The 20,762-nt window shown below is 31.5% G+C and overlaps 1 protein-coding gene across 1 annotated transcript in view; it reads left to right on the top strand.

The window, feature by feature from the left end:
- LOC129972418 (cytochrome P450 3A8-like) overlaps positions 1 to 19,459 on the top strand; it is a 41,232-nt gene extending 21,773 nt beyond the window's left edge. The window contains exons 6-14 of the mRNA XM_056086552.1: positions 1,089 to 1,177; positions 2,568 to 2,713; positions 4,561 to 4,676; positions 6,944 to 7,097; positions 8,897 to 9,060; positions 12,674 to 12,762; positions 15,682 to 15,825; positions 16,757 to 16,919; positions 19,116 to 19,459. Of these exons, the coding sequence (XP_055942527.1) occupies positions 1,089 to 1,177; positions 2,568 to 2,713; positions 4,561 to 4,676; positions 6,944 to 7,097; positions 8,897 to 9,060; positions 12,674 to 12,762; positions 15,682 to 15,825; positions 16,757 to 16,919; positions 19,116 to 19,211 (1,161 nt within the window). The 3' untranslated portion in view covers positions 19,212 to 19,459. The remainder of the gene's footprint in view (positions 1 to 1,088; positions 1,178 to 2,567; positions 2,714 to 4,560; positions 4,677 to 6,943; positions 7,098 to 8,896; positions 9,061 to 12,673; positions 12,763 to 15,681; positions 15,826 to 16,756; positions 16,920 to 19,115) is intronic.
- Positions 19,460 to 20,762: the final 1,303 nt, after the last annotated feature.

Genomic DNA, 20,762 nt, shown 5'->3' on the forward strand with positions numbered 1-20,762 from the left:
ACACAGTAGTTTCCAAAGAAGCAGTGGAAATTATTTTTTTTTTTTTTTCGAATTCCTTTTTATTTTTATTTTTTGTCTCCTATTTCCAGATTCCTTTTAACATTTATTTTACCTTCAATAGCATTTCCAGTTTTGAAACCGACAAAGATGTATTTCATACTTTGCAGGTTTCTCATTTGGTATTCTATAGAATGCCAAGGAAATGTATGAAATATGAATCATTTCATACATTGCCGGCTGGTTTTAGGCATCATATACAATGCCTAGGCATTGTATATACTTTCATATTTTGCCTATGACAGATACAAAAATTGAAATTTATTCATTCCCTTTTTCATTTTATTCTGCATGTAGTAAATGATCTCACTAAGATTTTTAGAAAAAAAAGAATACCCACAGAAAAAAACGATTAGCTTAGAATAAAAAAGTTGAATAATGTATCTGATATTTTCTTTTCGAACATCTATCTATATTAATGTTTCATGTTTTCAACGAATCGGTTTAGTATCGATTTTTCTCTTATTTTCCTATGTTAAATCTTTGAAATTTTCTATAATTGTGCTTTTCTGACAAAAAAACTACTTTAAAATTTTCAAAGCTTCATTATCTATGAATCCATTATCAATTTAAATGTAATTTTGTATCAGTAGCGCCACCTATAAATGAGCCTTAGAAACTATAAATCCGAAGTTATAATTATAGATAATAATTTAAATTTTAAACAAAAAATACTATTTAAATCTGCTATTATACAATTATAAAAGTGTGAATTTTTCGATTATTTTTTTCTTTAGTTTCCAAATTAAATGATAAAAATAAAGAACCTTTTTGAAAGCATACTGTCATGATATAATAAAAATAGAAATTAGTTATTCTTTCATAATAAAATTCGGTGTCAAAACAAAATCATAACATCGAGAGATATTGAAAACAGTACTGTTAGGGAATTAAAACAGTTATGAATATCTCGAGAAATTTAATCATAAATATTCATTAAATATTTTTATCAACAAAGTGAGTTTAAGCCCATTTCAAAATTTTGAAAGCCAAAGATTCTCAGCGCAAAGTAAGACTTTTCTTTGTTTTAGATGGTAAGCATAATTAGAGAATGTGGCCAGACTATGATTGAAAATTTTAAAGCAGCAGCAAAAACTAAAGAGCCAGTTGAAATTAAACAGTAAGTTGCTTTGTATTATATTTTGATTTAAAGTTTGGTTTATTTAGATAGACAGACATAACTTCAAAAAAATTTTTTTAGACATCGAGAACTTGTAAACAGCGAATTCAAAATCTCGTGTTTGATATATTTAACTATTACAATATTTTATTTTAATTTCAAATAGAAGAAAATGAAAATGTCTCTTTGGCCTCTATGTGTTCTCAATCCCATTAAATATCTAATTTAAAATATTTTGGTTAAATATGAGATTATCCGTTTCTTTTAAATCTTGATTTGAATATAACCGATTAACTTACACATTCCTGCAGAAATGTTTACAGGGTAAAGTATTAATGTATGTCAGTTGCAAAAAGCATCTGATATTTCATGGGGGGAAAAAGGAAAGGAAAGAATGACTACCTTACATATGTACGTCTCTTCTAATTAAAAATGAATATACGGGTTTGTTGGCGATTTACAGAACAAATAACTGAACCTATAATGCCAAAATTTAATATGAATATGTTTTGGATAGTGAGAATATATACCGCTGAGAGACGGTTTTTCGAATTTTTATTAATTAACTAAGCCAAATTTCGGTGGTTTTTCTTGAAATTTTCTGAAATATCCAATCAACGATTTTTACATCATTTTAAAATTTAAAAATGGCATTAACATATAACAATTTAACTGTTCTGCTTTGTCTTAATTTGTACTATTTCTTAAAAATATCTTTTCTCTTAGTTAAATTCGTGTATTATTTTATGATTTCAATTGTTCGGAAAAACTAGAGTTCAAAATACATGCTGAGTTGTCTGATACTTGTTTATTAACTGTATTCAAGCAATTAATCGACAAATAAATCTCCAAATATTTCTCATTAATAGATTTTTCTTAATTATTATTCTCTAATAGCACGCTGTTAAATAATACACAAATACTGGTTTTCTTTTCTATTATACGAAACACACAACTCTCATGTGCTTAATTCTGAAAATAAAATTCTGAGCCCTAACGGTATTCGTGGCCCTGCCCAAGATCTACAACTTTATGCAAGGGATAGGATGATTTTACCTTTATTAAATAGTATGCTAGAAAGTTTCTAGGAAACCATTCCCGCTAATTTATATCTGTATATTTTGGTAATTAATATTGATTAATTTCTCAGAGTAGTTTGCTTCCAGTATTTCTTTAATTTTTTTTAGGATGAAGTTTCACAATTTAAAAAAATGTTAGTTGTAACAATTTTTTTAAAAAAAATATTTGCTGTATAATTGGTGGGATTAAATGTTTATTCATTAGACACAGCATACTGTTCATGAATTTCAAATTTATCTTAATGTATATTTAAAAATTGCGCAGTCCATTAAAGATTAGATATTTCAGAATTCCGCACTTTTTATTCCAGGATTTATGGAGCTTTTTCTATGGATGTCATTGCCAGTTCCGCTTTTTCAGTTAAACTAGATTCATATAACAATCCAAAGAATGAATTCGTTCAGAGCGCCAAGAAAGCATTTTCAAAAGAGTTCAGCCTTAAACTTGCCTTATTCCGTAAGTAATCGTACATTAAATTTTATACTCAGTATTTTTATAAATGTCAGCAGGTATGTCCTATGTTGCTGAAAGAGCTACTTATAATCGACTTTTAGAAATTCGAATTAAAAAATGATTGTAAAATCCTTTAATAATTTGAACCAAGCCTGTTTGAAATGCTGAAATATAAATTATTAGTTTACATTACTTCAGTAATTTTCTTACTTCAATTCACCAGCTTTATTATACGTAATAATATAATATTTTTATATATAAAATATTAACGTATGTGGCACAGAAACCGAACTTATTACTAATTCTCGAATTGCAACAATTATATATAAACAAAATAATCATACACATTTCAGACTGGTTTAATTATTGAACATTTTTATAGCTGTACAGAATCAAACGCTTCGCTTAACTAATAATTGGAGTTGAAAAATATTCTGAAGATAGTTGGCCATGTCACGAAAGAGAACATTCAATCAGGGGGATGAAAATATAAAAGAAATCAAGAAATATGCTTCAAACAAAATGTTCGATCAAGCTCAAAAGTAGGCTTAGCGTTGTCAGATAAGTAATTGTGGTAAAACTTAGGATTAATGTGTGGTTTCTCGCCAAGCACATCAAAAGCATGCCAATCGTTTAAACATTCTTTAAAAGTTTGCAATCCTGGGTGTATACCAGGAGTGTATACCTGGGTATATAACAAATGGCTTTTAAAGTTGCAATCAAAAATTATCACGATTATATTTGGCGAGAAATCCCTCAAAAATTTTTCAATTTTGGCTCCTGTATATCAATATTAAGTCAAACCGTAATTGCTATGATTTGCCTCCGGAAACTGATATTCATATCTTCCAAACAATTATATTATAAAAAAGTATTTATTGTTTTATTTTTTAATTACTTTTTTACGACATAAAATTCATTTTCTTACAATTTTTCATTTAATTTTAATAATATTTCTAATTCAAGGTGATATACTATCAAAAAACAAAGTTTTTATGGGATTCAAACTCTCTACTAAAACATTTAAGCATGGGCTTTTTGCCAATCATTCAATCTATAGTAGAATTTTCATTCACGCTTTTATTTCGTAAAATATACCTATTGTAAATTGCAGTAAACTGTCTTAACCCTTTAAAGGGCCATTTTTTTCTTGTCATATTATGTTAAAATATTTTTAGGCTTGAAATTAGAATAAGAAAAGGGATTCATTTAGCTTATTAGATAAATTTAATTTGATTAATTAATTAATTTGGTTAATTAATAATTAAGTGACAAACCAAGACACATCATTTTGTGTGAGATAAAGAACTGAAGCATCTAAGTTTCTGTCTTTCTAAAAAAATGTGTCAGAACTTATGCCAACCTACATCATTTCATACAAGGATTGATAAATTTGGTGAGAAGCATACTTCCCACGGCCTTAGAAAGGGTAAATTGAATTCACGTGCTTTAGTCATATTAAATAACTAGATGAAATGTTTTTTAAAAAAAGAAATGAATCCCATATTAATAATTTAACAGCGTAATAAGTTAATAACCTCGGTGAACAAACTGGTTGCCAAATGCAGCTAGTTTAATATAACATATTATTGCAAAATCATTTAATTGCCTTTTCATAATTTATCAATCATATAATATTTATTTATGCAATATATATATTTATATAAATAAAAACAGAAATAAACCACAAATTTATTAAAGCAATTTTTTGAATTAAATTTTTTCTTTTATTATTCTTAACATGTAGCAATTTATTTTACTTGCTGGGTAGTTAAAAATAATAGGATATTTATGAAAAGAAAGATAAAGCCTTTCATTTTTTAAAAATCCTCCTGCGTGCGTATTTTTAGAACTGTTCCCAAGAATAGCGAAATTAATTGGAGTGCAAGTCCTTTCTTATCCCTCGGTGTGTTTCTACAGGAAAGTAATTCTTCAAATGATGGAACAAAGAACAAACACAAAGGAGGTGAGTTGTTTTTCTACTTTTGAAAGAAAATGCAACTTAATGAGGTGTAAATGATTGTAATTACTTACGAGTGTTGCTTAAAATAAAATATTCAGTATCTTTTAATTATGATGAAATTAATTAACCAAGTTTTAAACTTTTTAAAACTTGGTTAAGTTAAAAACCGAAACTAATTCAGACTTTGCAAATATATGATAGAATTGCTTAAAGAGATAAGGCAAATAAAAAGAATTTTATTTCAATTTTATTAGCCTAGAACAGACAGAATGTATTAAAGACCATTATTGGCATATTATTGAAATTTATGTATATGTATATATTACTTATGTGAGGTGTCATTTGCCTCTAAATTTCTACAATATATATATGGTTAGTGGAATTCGTTTAGCTATATGCAGCAATGCAATTAACGATTTCCGATAAGACTATTAATCATTTGGAAAAAGCATAAGCATATATGCAGACAATTTTGCAAATATGAATTTTTCAGGGACCATCAGACATAATGCGAGACGTGAAAATCCCAGAATTCCCCGAATGGAAAAGCAACAAACACAAAGGAGTTATATATTTAAAACACTAGAGATGTTGCCTGTAACTTGGTTGGAATTTTTTACTTCTACTGAATATTTTACATGATGGGGAAATGTTCTTTTCCATTTAAAGAATGTAAAAGCATTAAAAGTTGGCAGTTATTTTTACACTTGTAGACTCATATGAAATTTTCAACAAATAATACATGAAATAGATTTTCAGTAGAAATATGTTGATTAAAAAAGAAAATAACCTTATTTGAGAGATAATATTTCGCAGCCATCATTTTTACATTTGGGCGCTTAAAACTCCGCTTAGGACAAATATTTCATGTCGACCAGAAATGATCCCTTATCGATAAATGAGTTCTATGGCATAAGATTTTCTAATGAACCAAACGAATTATGAAAGCATTGGACAAAAGCTCAAATATTATTATTTTCTGCATTAGATGTTATCAGAATTTCTGGCAGATATTCTGGATGTATTTGAAGAGCTATCTAGATTTGGCATGATGGTGCGCTTGTTTAAAGCTAAAAATTATTCGATTAATTGATTGATCCACTTTAACTAGTTTCCAGCCTGCAACATTGGTTCAATATTTTATGCTTAGATTTCTTTCTATGGGCACAATTATTTCTATGAAATTTCCTGAAATGGCAATTTGTATTGATAAAAGGGACGAAGAGAAATCATCAATGCTTTGTCTTTTTAAAACTTTATAAGAGCAATATAAAAGGGCCATATTATCAGGATTTCAGGAAATTCCGCCATATGAGATATATTTCACTCAAGTATACAGTGTTATCAATATAGCAGGGCTACTTGCCATACCCGTCTGAAATCTCTGATCTATACGGTATGAAATTTTACTTGGAAGAATTATTTTACAGCCGATTATATTACTGCTGATCTTATAACTTTTTGTTTGATATGTTAAAAGAAAGTGTTTTCTACTCAGAAGAATTATGAGTTCGTTATAAGAGCTAACATTTTGGAAGATTCTCCTTTAGATTCATATGAAACATATTCAGAAAATAAAAGTACAATTCAAATAAGTGGAAATGTGATATCATGGTGTTCTTGATGGTAATGCTGACCAGTTTGATTTCATCTGATAGTTTGCCTGTAATAGAGCTGTCTCTATTTACAAAGGCTAAGTCAACTGAGAATCTATTGAAATGTTAAGTGCTCTCTATTTTTCTTTATATTTTAAGATACTCGCGCTGGGGGGGGGGACCTCAAAAATGAAGATCAGAAGTTTCTGGTATGATAGTTTGTTCTCGCCACCCTGATGAGTACAGAAGGAGGGGAGTAGGCTACCCCCTATCGATGACGGGACGTATTTCCCTAGGGGAGAGGCAATTATCAATTTAAAGAAAAAAACTGTGCTTTTTATTTTCAAATCTTGCGTCAACACGTTGTTTTATCTTCTAACGCTCCATTTTTATTAACCCTAAACCATCAAATGATTTTTTAATAGGGTTGCCAACACTTTAGTGCATGAATGATGGCAAATTCAAATCTTGCGTTCATTTTGGGACACCCTTTAAAACATACTTGAATACAAATGGTATATTATATTTGAAATTTCCGAGAAATCCTCTGTTTGAACAATATGAACATTGTCTAGATAGACTCAAAACATTTCGAGCATTTACATTTACATTTTTTTTTTTATTTTGAACCATAAATATTGTTTGGAAGCTTATTAACATGGTAATTTTTTTTAGACTAGGAACGATTTCTTGCAACTCTTGATGGCTGCAGTGAAGGGCTCCACTGAAGAACAGAAGGAAGATCTCGTAAACGATAAGGATGACATCACAGCCAATTATGGACAAGACGAGAGCACACATAAAATCATCAAAAATTTTTCCAACAAAAGTAAATATGATTCCGCAGTTTTATTTAGTGGATGAGTTTAAAGAGGAAAATTTTTTCTCGGTAACTAAATGTTAGGAAGCTGTCACGATTGAAATTTCATAGATTAAGAGATTATTTTTTCTCTGTTTATTATATTTACTTATACTTGTGGAATTAAAACAAAAACTCTGTTTTGACAGAAGTTTCTCTATCTATGAAATTTAAATTAAATTCATTTGTTCAGGTAATTCAAATATTTAACCATGAACTTTTATAAGTAAAGTTTTTCAAAGATAGATGGATTTTTTATTTATTTTTCCTTCAAAATTAATCCCAGAAGATCGCGATTGTTTAGTGACAGAGCCTTGATTTTGAGAGTTGAAATTAGAGGGTACGAAGAAACGGAGATTTCACTTAAATATCCGTAGTTTACTATAACATGCTCAGTAAGACAAGATATTGTGCAATATCGTAATGCATATGGTATTATTCTAATTCTGTAGAGTTAAATCTCTCACGGTTAGTATGATGTAGAAGCTTGAAAAGAGATCTGTAGGATGAATTGTTTTCTATACCATTTAAATATGCTCAGTAAGACAAGATATTGTGCAATATCGTAATGCATATGGTATTATTCTAATTCTGTAGAGTTAAATCTCTCACGGCTAGAATGATGTAGAAGCTTGAAAAGAGATCTGCAGGATGAATTGTTTTCTATGCCATTTAAATATGCTCAGTAAGACAAGATATTGTGCAATATCGTAATGCATATGGTATTATTCTAATTCTGTAGAGTTAAATCTCTCACGGTTAGTATGATGTAGAAGCTTGAAAAGAGATCTGCAGGATGAATTGTTTTCTATGCCATTTAAATATGCTCAGTAAGACAAGATATTGTGCAATATCGTAATGCATATGGTATTATTCTAATTCTGTAGAGTTAAATCTCTCACGGTTAGTATGATGTAGAAGCTTGAAAAGAGATCTGCAGGATGAATTGTTTTCTATGCCATTTAAATATGCTCAGTAAGACAAGATATTGTGCAATATCGTAATGCATATGGTATTATTCTAATTCTGTAGAGTTAAATCTCTCACGGTTAGTATGATGTAGAAGCTTGAAAAGAGATCTGCAGGATGAATTGTTTTCTATGTCTTTTAAATATGTCTCAAAATTACCAGATCATGGCCGAAATTCTTTACAATTTTAGAAATTATATTTAAAGTTTGTAGAGCCATTTTCAAATTTCAATAGCTAAGAAAATATTCTTTTTTAAATCTTTTAAAAATCAATTTGATGTTGTGATGAGAAAATAACGCAAATAAAAATGATATATTTTTTATATTACATTATATAGCATAATTTTTATATTATAGAAAAACAAAACGTTAATAACTAATTAATTGTGTCTATCCACAAATGGTTAATCTATTCACCTATTTTTTTATCGGAGACATCTTCGAACGTTTTAGGATGGCACAATTTTGGTTAATGGTAAATAGTTTTTTTATTCCAACTTTATAAATATTTCGAGAAAGTATTATCAACTGAACACAATAAAATGCTTCATTTTTATCAATACCTATAATCTGTGATATCAGTTTTCATTTTGATTAAACTTCATTTTTTTTAAATAAGCATTTTTATAATCTATTCAATTTTACTTTTAGAAATCCTACTGGTTATTTTAATTTAATAATTAACCTTCAATGTTTTATTCTATCACATATGATCACAGAAAAATCTCTTTTCATTAAAATATTTTATCTTATTCATAGCAAATAGATTTTCAGAGTATTTATTTCGTTTTTCAACGCAGGACTCACTTTGGATTCAGCAGTGGCACAAAGCGTGTCATTTTTCTTCGCTGGCTTCGATACGATAGCATCAACCATATCCTTCGTGTCATACAGTCTAGCATTGAATCCTGACATCCAAAACAATGTATATGAAGAAATACGCAAAGTTCTGCAAAAGACAGAGGTAACATTTTTATAAAACTCTCTGATACAATTTTAATAGTAATTTCTCTTATGGAATGAGGGAAACTGAATGCAATTGCAGTGTTGAACTTTTGAATTTTTCTGCTTCGATTATATAAACAAACCAGGAGAAATGGTCCTCCTGAACTTTTTTTTGTATAGTCTTTACTTTTTTGTACAGTACACTCCCGGTTACCCGCGGAATTGAGTGGCGCGGCCGCCGCGGATAACAAAAATCGCGGATAATCCGAAAAAAGCTAAAAACGGATATAGCAAAAGAGAAAACAGTCATTCCAACTTTGAAAAATCGTTTTATGTACAATAAAACGTAAAATAAACAGCAGGAAATGTTTAACTAACGCTTAATATTTTAGTATATCACTCAAAACTAACCTAAAATGAATTTTGTTAATGAAAACAGAAAAGTGCTTTCTACTTACGAGAGGCGTCAAGGATACACAGAAAAATTAATACATATGTACTGTTTTAATACTGTAATGTATTATGTAATTACAAAAGCATAACTGTAAAACTACACTTTTTTGAAGAAATCAGTCATTTGTGTTTGCTTCTTGCTTTGGAAGCATTTTCTCTTGATCCGAGATTGCATTTTTCGTAGCATAAGTTTCTCGGCCAACTCCGCGTCGTCTTGTTCTTCCAAATAGCTCAGCAGTCCGTCGACTTGTTGCAAAGCCGCTTTGTGAGTCTTCCGCATCTGCACAGTGGGCTCTTTTTCGCCTTCACTTCGCTCTCCTTTATTCTCGGTCTCTCCCCTTGCTTTCTTCACAATTTCGTCATCTGTCAAGCGTTCGAAGCCAGGTTCGTTGACGTCACACTCCAACCACTCGTTAATGTTTTCAGCATCGACGTTCTCACCACCCGGAACTATTTCCACCATATCGGCAGAGTTGCCGCGGGCGTGCCTACATCCTCTTCTTCACAACTCAAAGGGGTTAGGTTGTTATTGGCTTCAACATTAGGCATGAGTTTTCTCCATGATTTTATGAGGGTTGACGGTTTCACTGAGTCCCATGCAGATGCAATATCGTAGATGCTGTCCAAGATTGTGTAGTGTTTCCAAAACTTTTTCAGATCATAACCTTCTTCAATCTTGGTCATTGGCAGCTTGGTTCGGTATGTTCTCTTCATTGTTGCAATGACTCCTTGGTCCATGGGTTGGATTAGCGCAGTAACGTTTGGGGGGAGAAACTTTGCAAAAATTTGTCCATCAGAAGACTTTAGCACGCTTGTTGCTGGGTGAGAAGGTGCGTTGTTGATCAATAGCACAGCTTTTTCAGGCAGGTGTTTAGATTTAAGATGTTTACGCACTTGAAGAACAAAGATTTTTTTCGAACCATTCTTGAAAAATGAACGGGCAAATTTTTTATCCTTGTGCCTTTGAAAGATCTCGGTTTTTTTTTACTTTCGAATGACAACAAGTCTAAGTTTATGTCCACCGGTAGCTTTACTACAAGACATAATAGTGATCCTTTCCTTGCTGCTTTTATGACCCGCCTCTTTACTTTCACTTTCAAATGCTAAAGTGAGAGTGGGAAGACATTTACACAAAAGTCCCGATTCGTCGGCATTATAAATTTGTTCAAAAGATAGCTCTTCTTTTAAAACAAATTCTTCAAATTCATGTTGGAAATCGTCGACTGCTTGTTGGTCACCACTAAATTTCTCCCCATGAAGTCCAATTTCTCGAATTCCATGTTGCTGCTTAAAACGAGTCGACCAGCCAGAAGTTGCATCAAAATTTCCTTTCAGGCCTAACAACTCAAAAAAGGATTTTGCCTTCGCCGCAATGATAGAACCATTTACAGGAGTACCCTCTTTTCGAACTTGAGCTAACCACTCTGTCAATGTCGTGTCTAGCTCATCAAAGGTAGAACCCTTCATAGTTTTTCGCGTTTTCAAAGCGGAAGCACTGTTCGACATTGATGCAAAGTTCACCAGTTTGTCTTCTTGCTTTAGAATGTCACGCACTGTTGTTTCCGTGATTCCGTAATCCAATTCCATCTGCTGCCTTGTAGCGCCGTTTTTTACTTTAGAAATTCATTCTAGTTTTTGCGCAATCGTCAACACAACCTTCTTTCGTTTTCCTGACATTTTAAATCGGTAACGATAAACACAAAACCAAAAAGCACAAGCACTGAACACAATAAAAGATAAGAAATTAACTCCAACCGGTTCGCAAACACTATCAGGCTTAAACTAACAATGACGAGGGGGAGGAAGTGGACGTGTCAGTAAGATTAAGTCGAGAGAGGGCGGTGGAGCGGGCACTGCAAGAGTGAGTAAGAAATCACTTCTTCATCAGAGGGGAAGGTTCCAAGAGGGCCGCGGGGAAGGTTCCGAGAAGATTGAGGGGAAGGTTCCGAGAAGGGCTGGGATATTTTTGCCATAAATAAGCACGATGTTAGCAAATTTAACGTTTCGCCCAGTTTTGTTAACATTTTTATTTTCTTGGCTTTACGCTTGTACAGAAAAAAAAAAAAAAAAAAAAACTCTGTGTGGCAGGCGCGGATAATCAGGAGTCTACTGTACTTTCTCTAACCGGGGGCAACTCGTAATTCAGAATGTAAAGCTTCCGGTATAGTGGTTTTTTCTAGCCACCCTGGTGGGTACTGAAAAGGGGGAGTTCTGACGGGAAGTACTACCCAAGGGAAGGGTTGTAGTGTGGCCGATGTTGGCCCTTAGGACTCAACTTCAGTTCCTTCCAGTGTGGCTGTTGCGGTGGTCTGAAAAATCTGAAAGGTTCAGATTTTTCAGTGTGCCTCAGGGAGGGTCGAAGTAGCCGGTTCAAGATTACCAATGTGGTGGATTGGGATGAGCGAGGATAAAATCTGGGACCTTGAGGTTCGCAGTCCAGTAACATGACCACGATACAAAAGCAATTGTCGGGTAGCGTAGTTGTTAACTGGCTTATAAGCTTTCACCACACTAGTGACGTAAGAATCAATTAATATGCGATTTTTGAAGTCTTATTGCTGAAATATGGTTAATCCGGTCTATATTTTCACTAACAAATGTACATTTTGGAAGCTTTTATGTCATTATGTTTTCGAATTATCGCATTTACATGCTTGTGAGAGTACAGACTAATAGAATCTCAACTCTTTAACGAACATAGTTTCAAATTTGATAAGTTTCTAAATTGTCGATGTAATTCTAAATTTTATCCATCTAGTTTTCTTCGTTTTGTAATTATTACGTTACAGTCAAATAGGCAGACTTTCTCGGAAAGGTCAAGTTCAAAACGAAGGTACAGAATAAATATATACCAATTTAATTCCTAATTCCATATACCAAATTTCATTCATCTAGCTCAAAGGTTTTTATTAGTTAGATTGTTCACAGACAGACAAAATTCCACAAACGTGTTCGGACTAAAAGTGGTTAGATAGGTAAAATTTCGTCGAAATCTCGATTTCGGATTTATTTGATGATTACAATAATTTTTCTTTATATACTTCATATAAGAGAAAGTATAAAAGCTGTGCGTTTAGTATATAAAGGCGATTATTAGCTAATATTCGTAGTGTTAATTATAGTGCATAATGACCTTTATATTGTTTTTATGTATATTCATCGTTATTTGTATATTTTAGGGAAAATTAACATATGAAGCAATTCAAGAAATGAAATACCTTGACAATGTATTATCTGAAAGCTTGCGACTATATCCAGTTATTCCCAGGTAAAAAAAATATTTAGTGCATTAATACTGAATCAAGTGAAAATAAAGCAAATATTTATCACTTTCAATCTTTAGCTTTTGTGTAATCAGAGCATATTAATATATACATAACAAAATGTGAGCTATCAGAAATATAGAGACACTTTGAAGAGAATGCAATTTTAATTTATCCTCGTTTAATCTTTAAGATATATTTTTAAATAATGAAAGAAGAATTTAAGCCCTCCATATCTTAAATAAAATGTGGCCATCTCCAGATGAAAGAGACAAAGTTAGTTCGCCAGTGAGTTTCACCAGTGAGTTCGTGAAGTTGACTGGTGAAAGTTCAAAGAAGAAAGAGGCAGCTGGCAGCGTCTCTCCACTGCAAAGAGCTTTATAAATAAAGAAAGGACATCTCTCTCATTCGAAAATGAAACTAAAAAATTGTTTAATAAGCTGTTTAAGAGAGATTGTTGTTGTTATTACTAATGTCTGGTCGATGACAGATAATTAAAGTTAGAGCAATTAAATTCTAAGAGGAAGGAGAAAAAAATCAAAAGTCCATGTAAATCAAACAAGGTATATTATTTATATACTTAAATTATAATTATAAGTGATGAAAAGAAAATTATTTTTAAAGTGTGGAAAAATTTAACTTATTGTGTGTTTATGTATGTGTTTAATCTTAATATTAGGTAGATTCCTATAGGAAACTACTTATCGCAACAATTCTTGTCTGTATGTGTGTGTATATATATATATATATATATATATATATGTGTGTGTGTGTGTGTGTGTGTGTGTGTGTGTGTGTGTGTGTGTGTGTGTGTGTGTGTGTGTGTGTGTACGTGTGTGTGTGTACGTGTGCGCGCGTTATGTTGTGAACAGGATAATTAGAGTAAGTTTTTTTCGATCTCAACTGGCTTGGAATATGTTGTTAGAAATGCAAAAATGTCAGACGAGTTCTTAAATGGTCCATCTAGGAGGGTGGAAATAGTGGGGGGGGGGTGAAATTTTCATTTCGCTATAACTTTCTTAATACTAAAGTTTTAAAAAAAATCCAGTTAGCCAATTTAGCGAGTTTAAACTTTATGAGTTAGATTCTTTGAAGTGCATCTAATCTATATTTTTTTGTACGTGGAAATACATATAAAGGCATCATAACTGCCTGAACAATGAAAAAAAAATGTTCTTAAAAAAAGACGAAATATGCAAACTTATATCGCTAAATAAGCAATCATCAAATATTTACCTAATTACAAACCCTAAATTGTATATTATATTTAATATTATGCAATGTTTTATTAAATCTAAAATTATATCATGTTTTATTTCATTACTTTAAAATATACGGTAAGGTTCAGAGGGGAATTTTCTAAAAAAAATATTTTAATGTTTATAAGATTTTTTTTATTAATATAAGGATAAATAATGGATAAAAATGAAATTATTTTAAAATATATGCAGTTTTTGAAAAAAAAAGGTGTATTTTGATGTAAATTTTAGCATTTATTTGAAAAACGCTGGGATTTTTCAAGGAAATAAATTGTTACCGTTTTCCTTTTTCTTTGTAAGATTACATGTGTAACATATCATCGAGTATAATTAGCTATTATCTAAGAATTATATTCAACAATAACATTTTTGAGCTTAATATATGAAATTTAGAATTTCTTCCAACAAAATTTACATTAAACCATCATAAATCCACTTCACCAGCTTTCAAGAACAAAGCCATTGTCTATTGCATTCTACATAACATAACGTGCACTAATTATAAATTTCACTGAGATATCTTGATTATTTTTTGTGATATAACGATACTCGTAATGTAGAATTATGAAAAAAAAAAACCGTTTTTCAGCAAATGCATTTAAAGCTTTTAAATGCTTATATGTCAATAATTTGCTATAACCTGGCTTCTAATTGACATAAAGACAAACTAACGATATCACCGGAAACAAAAACATATCTTTTATTTTATTTTTTTGAAACTTCAAGAAATATAAATAAATAAAAAGACGAACTTTCATCCAAATTCGTGTTTTCAACCTAGTAGGGTCCTTAAATTAATTAAACATTTAATAAAAGTCTCCAAAATAGATTGCTAGCCAATTTTTTTTCCCGACCAGAATCTAAAATAATTTATTGCTACTTTACAGAAGATTTTAATGTTTTCAATTTTCATTTTGATTCAGTTAAAGCGTCTTTTTCTAAAATTTAAAATACATTTTATAATTTCTGAAGCTTTAATTTGAGCAATATTTTTGACATTTCAACTTAATAACATTGCATTGTTTTATTCTATTATGTGATAAAATCTTCCATGTAAGGGTACGGAATCTAAGATATAAGCTAATGGAATATTGTCTGTAAATAAATTATGTTTTCTTCCTCATACATTGATGTCGATGAGAAGGCATTATGGACTCTAACAAACGACGGTTTTTTTTTTTTTTTTTTTAAATCCGATTCCAAAGAAGTATTGAAATCTATACAATAATTTGATGTCATTCAATCGATATATTTTGCTATTTCTTTTTTATATAAACTTTTATTAAATTGGAATGATTTCTTGTTTATAATTAAGAAATTTTAATGATTTTTCACTCACTTCTTAGTGTGTTAGAGTTTTGAGATTTTTTAAAATATATATTTGAGATATGAGCGCTTTTAGCGATAATGTATAATTTCAGCTTTCCAGAACTTAATTATCAGTCGAGAGATTAATCAAATTTTGATTCCACGCACGTGGCGCTACCTGTTAATGAATTTGGGAAAAAACTGATTTTGTGATTCCATGACATTTTTCATCATGAATTTTAAATAAAAAACTAAAATTAGCCGATAATTAAAATACAAAAGTTGCCTTTTAGTCCGTTGATATAAATGATTTAAAAAAAACCTATTTTTATAATATTTTTTATAAATTTTTTTTAGGTTGGAAAGGATGACCGAAGCAGATTGTAAGTTAGGAGACACCGGCATAACCATACCTAAGGGTATGGTAGTTTTCATTCCAACTTACGCTTTACATCATGATCCAAAGTATTTTCCAGATCCAGAGAAATTCGATCCAGACAGGTTATTCACGTTTTCTTTTTCTACAATTTTAAAAATTGCAAAATTATTTAACATGTTTTACATGGTTCTTTTTTCATAATACTATCTGTGCAGTAATGATCTTAGTAATTGTTTTCATGGATTGCATCGTGTCAGGATCTCGAAGCTGAACAGTTATGTATTTAAGATTGGATTCCAGACATCAATACAGACTCGGCGCACGTTGAATAGTCGAGAGTCAAACATCCTCCCCTGACATTTGCGGCACAAAAATTAGGATGAGGTATCATCTGACCAAAATTGAAAATTAAGAAGTAAATTCAAATTTACCCTCATGTAATTTCAAAAGAGAACATTAATCAACTCAGATGCACTGGTAAAGCTTGGAAGTGTGGGGGGGATGGGGGGAATTTTCTTTTTGCGATAATTTTCTTAATTTTGAAGATAGGAAAATAAATTCAATTATCCAAATTAGAACCTTATTAAGACGAACAACATTTGTATTTAAAATATTTCGATAACTGCAATATCTTAGAAGTTAGGGGCTGAAAAAGGATTTTGAAGCTCTAATTTTGACTGTTCCTAACATCAACAATTTATGTTTCCAGATAATTTTATTTTACAACAATTTATGTTTCCAGACTACATTAGATGCAAAGGAAACTACCTTTGCCTTCCATCTTGCTGAGAAAACTTTTTTTTTGTCGAGCTTCTATTAATTCAAATAAGAAATGCCTTTAGCTTAAATCTGCACATGCTGGTATTTGCAATCTTCTTGCCTCAGATCTGATTGCAATCTGATCAATCTGAATCTGATTGCAATCGTGTTTTCTGATTATATCAGATATGTATTACAGATTTATGAGATCAATTACATGAACTTCATATATCTTTTTCTTTAAACTGAATTATTTTGCATTTACTGTATGTAATAGATTTCTTTTCCCCACAGATTCTTACCGGAGGTGAGTGCCAAGCGAGATCCCTATGCTTACCTGCCTTTCGGAAGTGGTCCCCGACTCTGCATTGGGATGAGATTCGCCCTGACGCAAATCAAAACATGCCTCGTCTGTCTTCTCGCCAATTTCGTGATCCTCAAATGCGCTGAAACAAAGGTGACTCAATAAATTGCAATTTTTTGAATATGGATTTTCTAAATAGGCAATTAGGAAATATGTTTCATAAAACAAATATTCATGTAGATTCTTTAATATAAACTATAAATAGATTCCACGGCGTTCTGGCATAGGGGTTGGAGAGGTTTGATAATGATGACGGACCTTTTTTGTATTTTTAAGAATTTATTGTTTCTCCGCTTTCGGGAGTTGGATTGAGCCTTGCCTTTCGGCGTTGCTGCTACGTCGATGATGTTACAAAGACTGATGGTTTTTTACATATACCGCTAGAAGGCGTTACAAGTGAGAGGCGGGGCAACATGCTTACGTAACAGGGGTAACGAGTCTTCCCAGTGATTTGGACGTCCCAGGTTTTAGTCCCGGTTCGGGTATTCTTCTGTGTTCTATCTATCTATGAGGTGTGTAAATATGCTCCCTCGTAAAAAGGGGTTGTGCAAGCGAATGTGACGCATGAAGTAGCTAAGCCGTACTCTTGGCTCTAGTTGGCACTACTGGAAAAACAAGAGAAGCTTACTCGGCTTAAATCGCTGACAGATAACTGTCAGCAGGCTTGTAAAATGCCATAAGTCACAACAACATAAATAGATTCCTTTCTATACTAAATTCTAGAAGTAACAATATAAAGTTAAAATTGATGAAACTGGACGGTACTAAGTACTGTTTTTTGGTTTTATTAATTGTTTTAATCATATAGATATTAAGCATACATCAATTTTAAAACTACTTCCAGACTACATTAAAAAGTTTTCTGATGTTTCAGGAATGATTGCAGTTCTCTCTGAAATTATCTCTCAATAAGACTGACGTTATGTTGTTATGTTGGTAGACTGAAAAGAATTGAAAGATTCTAAAATTCTTTTAGTTATTAATAAATGATTATCTCATAGAGTTTGTATAGGTAAAAATTAAGACGTCAAAATGTTAGAAGATATACAAATTTTATTAAAATTTGATAAATTAAAATTACATAAATGAAATGGAATAAAACTGCCGAAAGTTTTAAGTTTTAGCTTCATCTGGGATCTTGAAATGGAGTTTTACCCACTTTCTCATCTCCGTTTTATCGATAGATATTTTTCAAGTGACATAATTTTATTCAGTAAAGTCACAATTTTTTAATATTTTTTGAAGAATTTTGGGTGAGATAAAATAAGATTATCTATGGATTTATATTTCTGAAAATAGAATGTAGCATAGACGTTGCATCAAAATTGGTAAATAATGTAAACAATGGATTCTTCCTTCATTGACGGAAGGATACCCCCCCCCTCAGGCGGGCACCTCGAAATGAGGATGAGATGCTTCCGGCATAGTGGTTGAATTTTGCCACCTTAAAGGGTACACGAAATGGTGAGGGTCTGGCTCCTCCCATCGATGATGGGACGTGCGTCTTTAGGGAAGGGTTGTATCGTGGCTGGTGACGGCCCTTAGGACTCAACCACATTTCCCGTCAGTGTTGCTGTTGCGGCTGTCATGTCATTCAGTATTTATTATCCGTGTGCCTTCGGGTGGATCGGAAAATCAGTGATATGACTTAACGGAATGATATTAGCATTTTTGTGTAAGTCGGCTTTTTTTTTAAGACAACCAAATATTATTTAATCGCATTCACTGGTGTAAATTCGGAGATTTTGCTACTCCAAACACTTGCGTGGACGTGCGTTTGAAATATATCAGCAATTCCATCCATACACTAACCTTTATTGCATATGATTATACAAATTTAGTATAAAATATATTGTAACTGCTCTATTAAAAATCTAACCATCGTTGTTGAAGTTTAATCCAAAGTTTGATTCTTTATTTACCGACGGTACTTAAAATTACCATTTATATCTGGCTTGCATCTTCGTAATACCACTATTTTTTCTAACGGTATTCAAAAGAACACGGAAAATGTAACCCAAATAGCAAGTAAATACTATAAGCTTAAAGTAGAAATTAAAAATATTTAATTATTAATTAAATTAATTAAGATATTTCGATTAATTAAAAAATTTCTTGAATACATTGCTATTTTTCTGCAAGGAAACTTAACTATTGGTGCAAAAATAAAGTTACAAAATTGATAGTAAAATTAGTCGGTGAATAAAGGGTTAAGAATGCTAATGTCTTTACTTGTTGTATTTTAATTGAAATATATAATTTTATGAATATTCATTCTTCTATTTTCAGGTTCCTTTGGAATTTTGCCTTGGTCCAGGCCTTATGATCCCCAAGAATCTTGTATTAAAGTATGAAGAAAGGACGGAGAAAATCCCAGTGCAGTAGCAGTCCATTCCTCAAAAGCTGTCTGCGGAGAAACAAATTCTGGATCTTAAGTTAAACTGCTTTAGGAGAAATATCTTAATTTGAGATCCAAAGTAATTTCTGAGGCAAAGTTGCGAAAACTGGTGCTTTTTATGATATTCCTCTAAGAAATGAAATAAAACATTTCCTTTTTTAATTTATTCATTGTGTATATGCAGTCATTTAGTATCAAATCAAAAGTAAATAAATAAAATAATATTCTTATGTAATGCATGTTGGTCATTAATTATTTCAGTAATTTCGTAACTGGAAAATCTGCGAAATATTTTTATTGGGAGATTTGTAATAATATATCTTAAGTTGAAAAAAAAAGTAGCCAAAGATTAATGTTTTAAGTCCACATTTGAGTACGATGTAGTTCACTTCTTGTGTTCTTGAATTAGAGAAGTATCAGTATAACCAGTGTATAATACCAGTATCTAAGCACTTTTTCCCAGATTCATTGTATTTAATGTTTTGAAATAATTTTTTAAACCCCATTTTATATTATTATAATAATTTACAGATAGGACCTAGAGGTTTTAATTGAACAGTATTTCAAATTTAAAAAATTTAAATTTATAGAAGTTTTGAATCAGTAAAAAAGAATCACTACGAAACAGTGACAATTTCTTTTCTCTTCGTATGGTTCCGGGGGGGGGCACCTCGGAATGAGGATGAGATGCTTCCGGTATGGTGGTTGGATCCCGCCACCCTGGAGGGTACATAAACCGGTGGGAGTCTGGCTCCTCCTATTAATGACGGGACGTACTTCCTTAGGGAAGGTTTGTACAGCGACCGGTGATGCCCCTTAGGACTCAATCATAGTTTCCGCCAATGTTGCATTTGTGGCTATTCGGTTATTCAGTATTTATTATCCGTGCGTCTTCGGGTGGGTCGGAAAGTCAATGATATGACTGACTCTTCTTATGGGCTATGTATTTATAATTATTAAAATGCAAAACAGTACTAAAAAGATAAATGTTATCTGTGATTTAAAAAAATCCCACTCTGTCACGGAAGCTCAGTAAAATTCTCTTCAATAATACTAAATCAGAGGAAGAAATGTCTTCGAAATTTTCTCTTCAAATAAAGGTGCTGTCTCTCCTCCCTTCAACATAAAAACTAGGGATCTTGAGCAAGTTCTTCAATACCCCGAATGCCCAGATTTTTATTTTCACAGTCCCATATTTAAGAGTTTTGTGTTCCATAGTTTAACTAAGAAAATCGATTATGCATTTTGGACGTTTTTTAGAACAATTGAAACCGAATCAGAACAACATATTTAGTAACATGATCCCATGCCAAATTTCTTATATCTAAATCGATATGTTTTTGAGTTATCGATTTTATATGCAGGTTTTATCGCAAATAACATTACTAGGCTGAAAACGTGAATTTAAACATTTTTTTTCGAATTATTGTGGGTGCAATTTAAAAACTGAATATACTTCAAACTAGTTAAAATCCAAACAAAATTACTCTAATTATCTTGTTTCACAAGATAACATGGAAAAAGCGTTTTACGCATAT

Source organism: Argiope bruennichi, chromosome 6, assembly GCF_947563725.1.
Source record: "Argiope bruennichi chromosome 6, qqArgBrue1.1, whole genome shotgun sequence".
Taxonomy (NCBI): domain Eukaryota; kingdom Metazoa; phylum Arthropoda; class Arachnida; order Araneae; family Araneidae; genus Argiope; species Argiope bruennichi.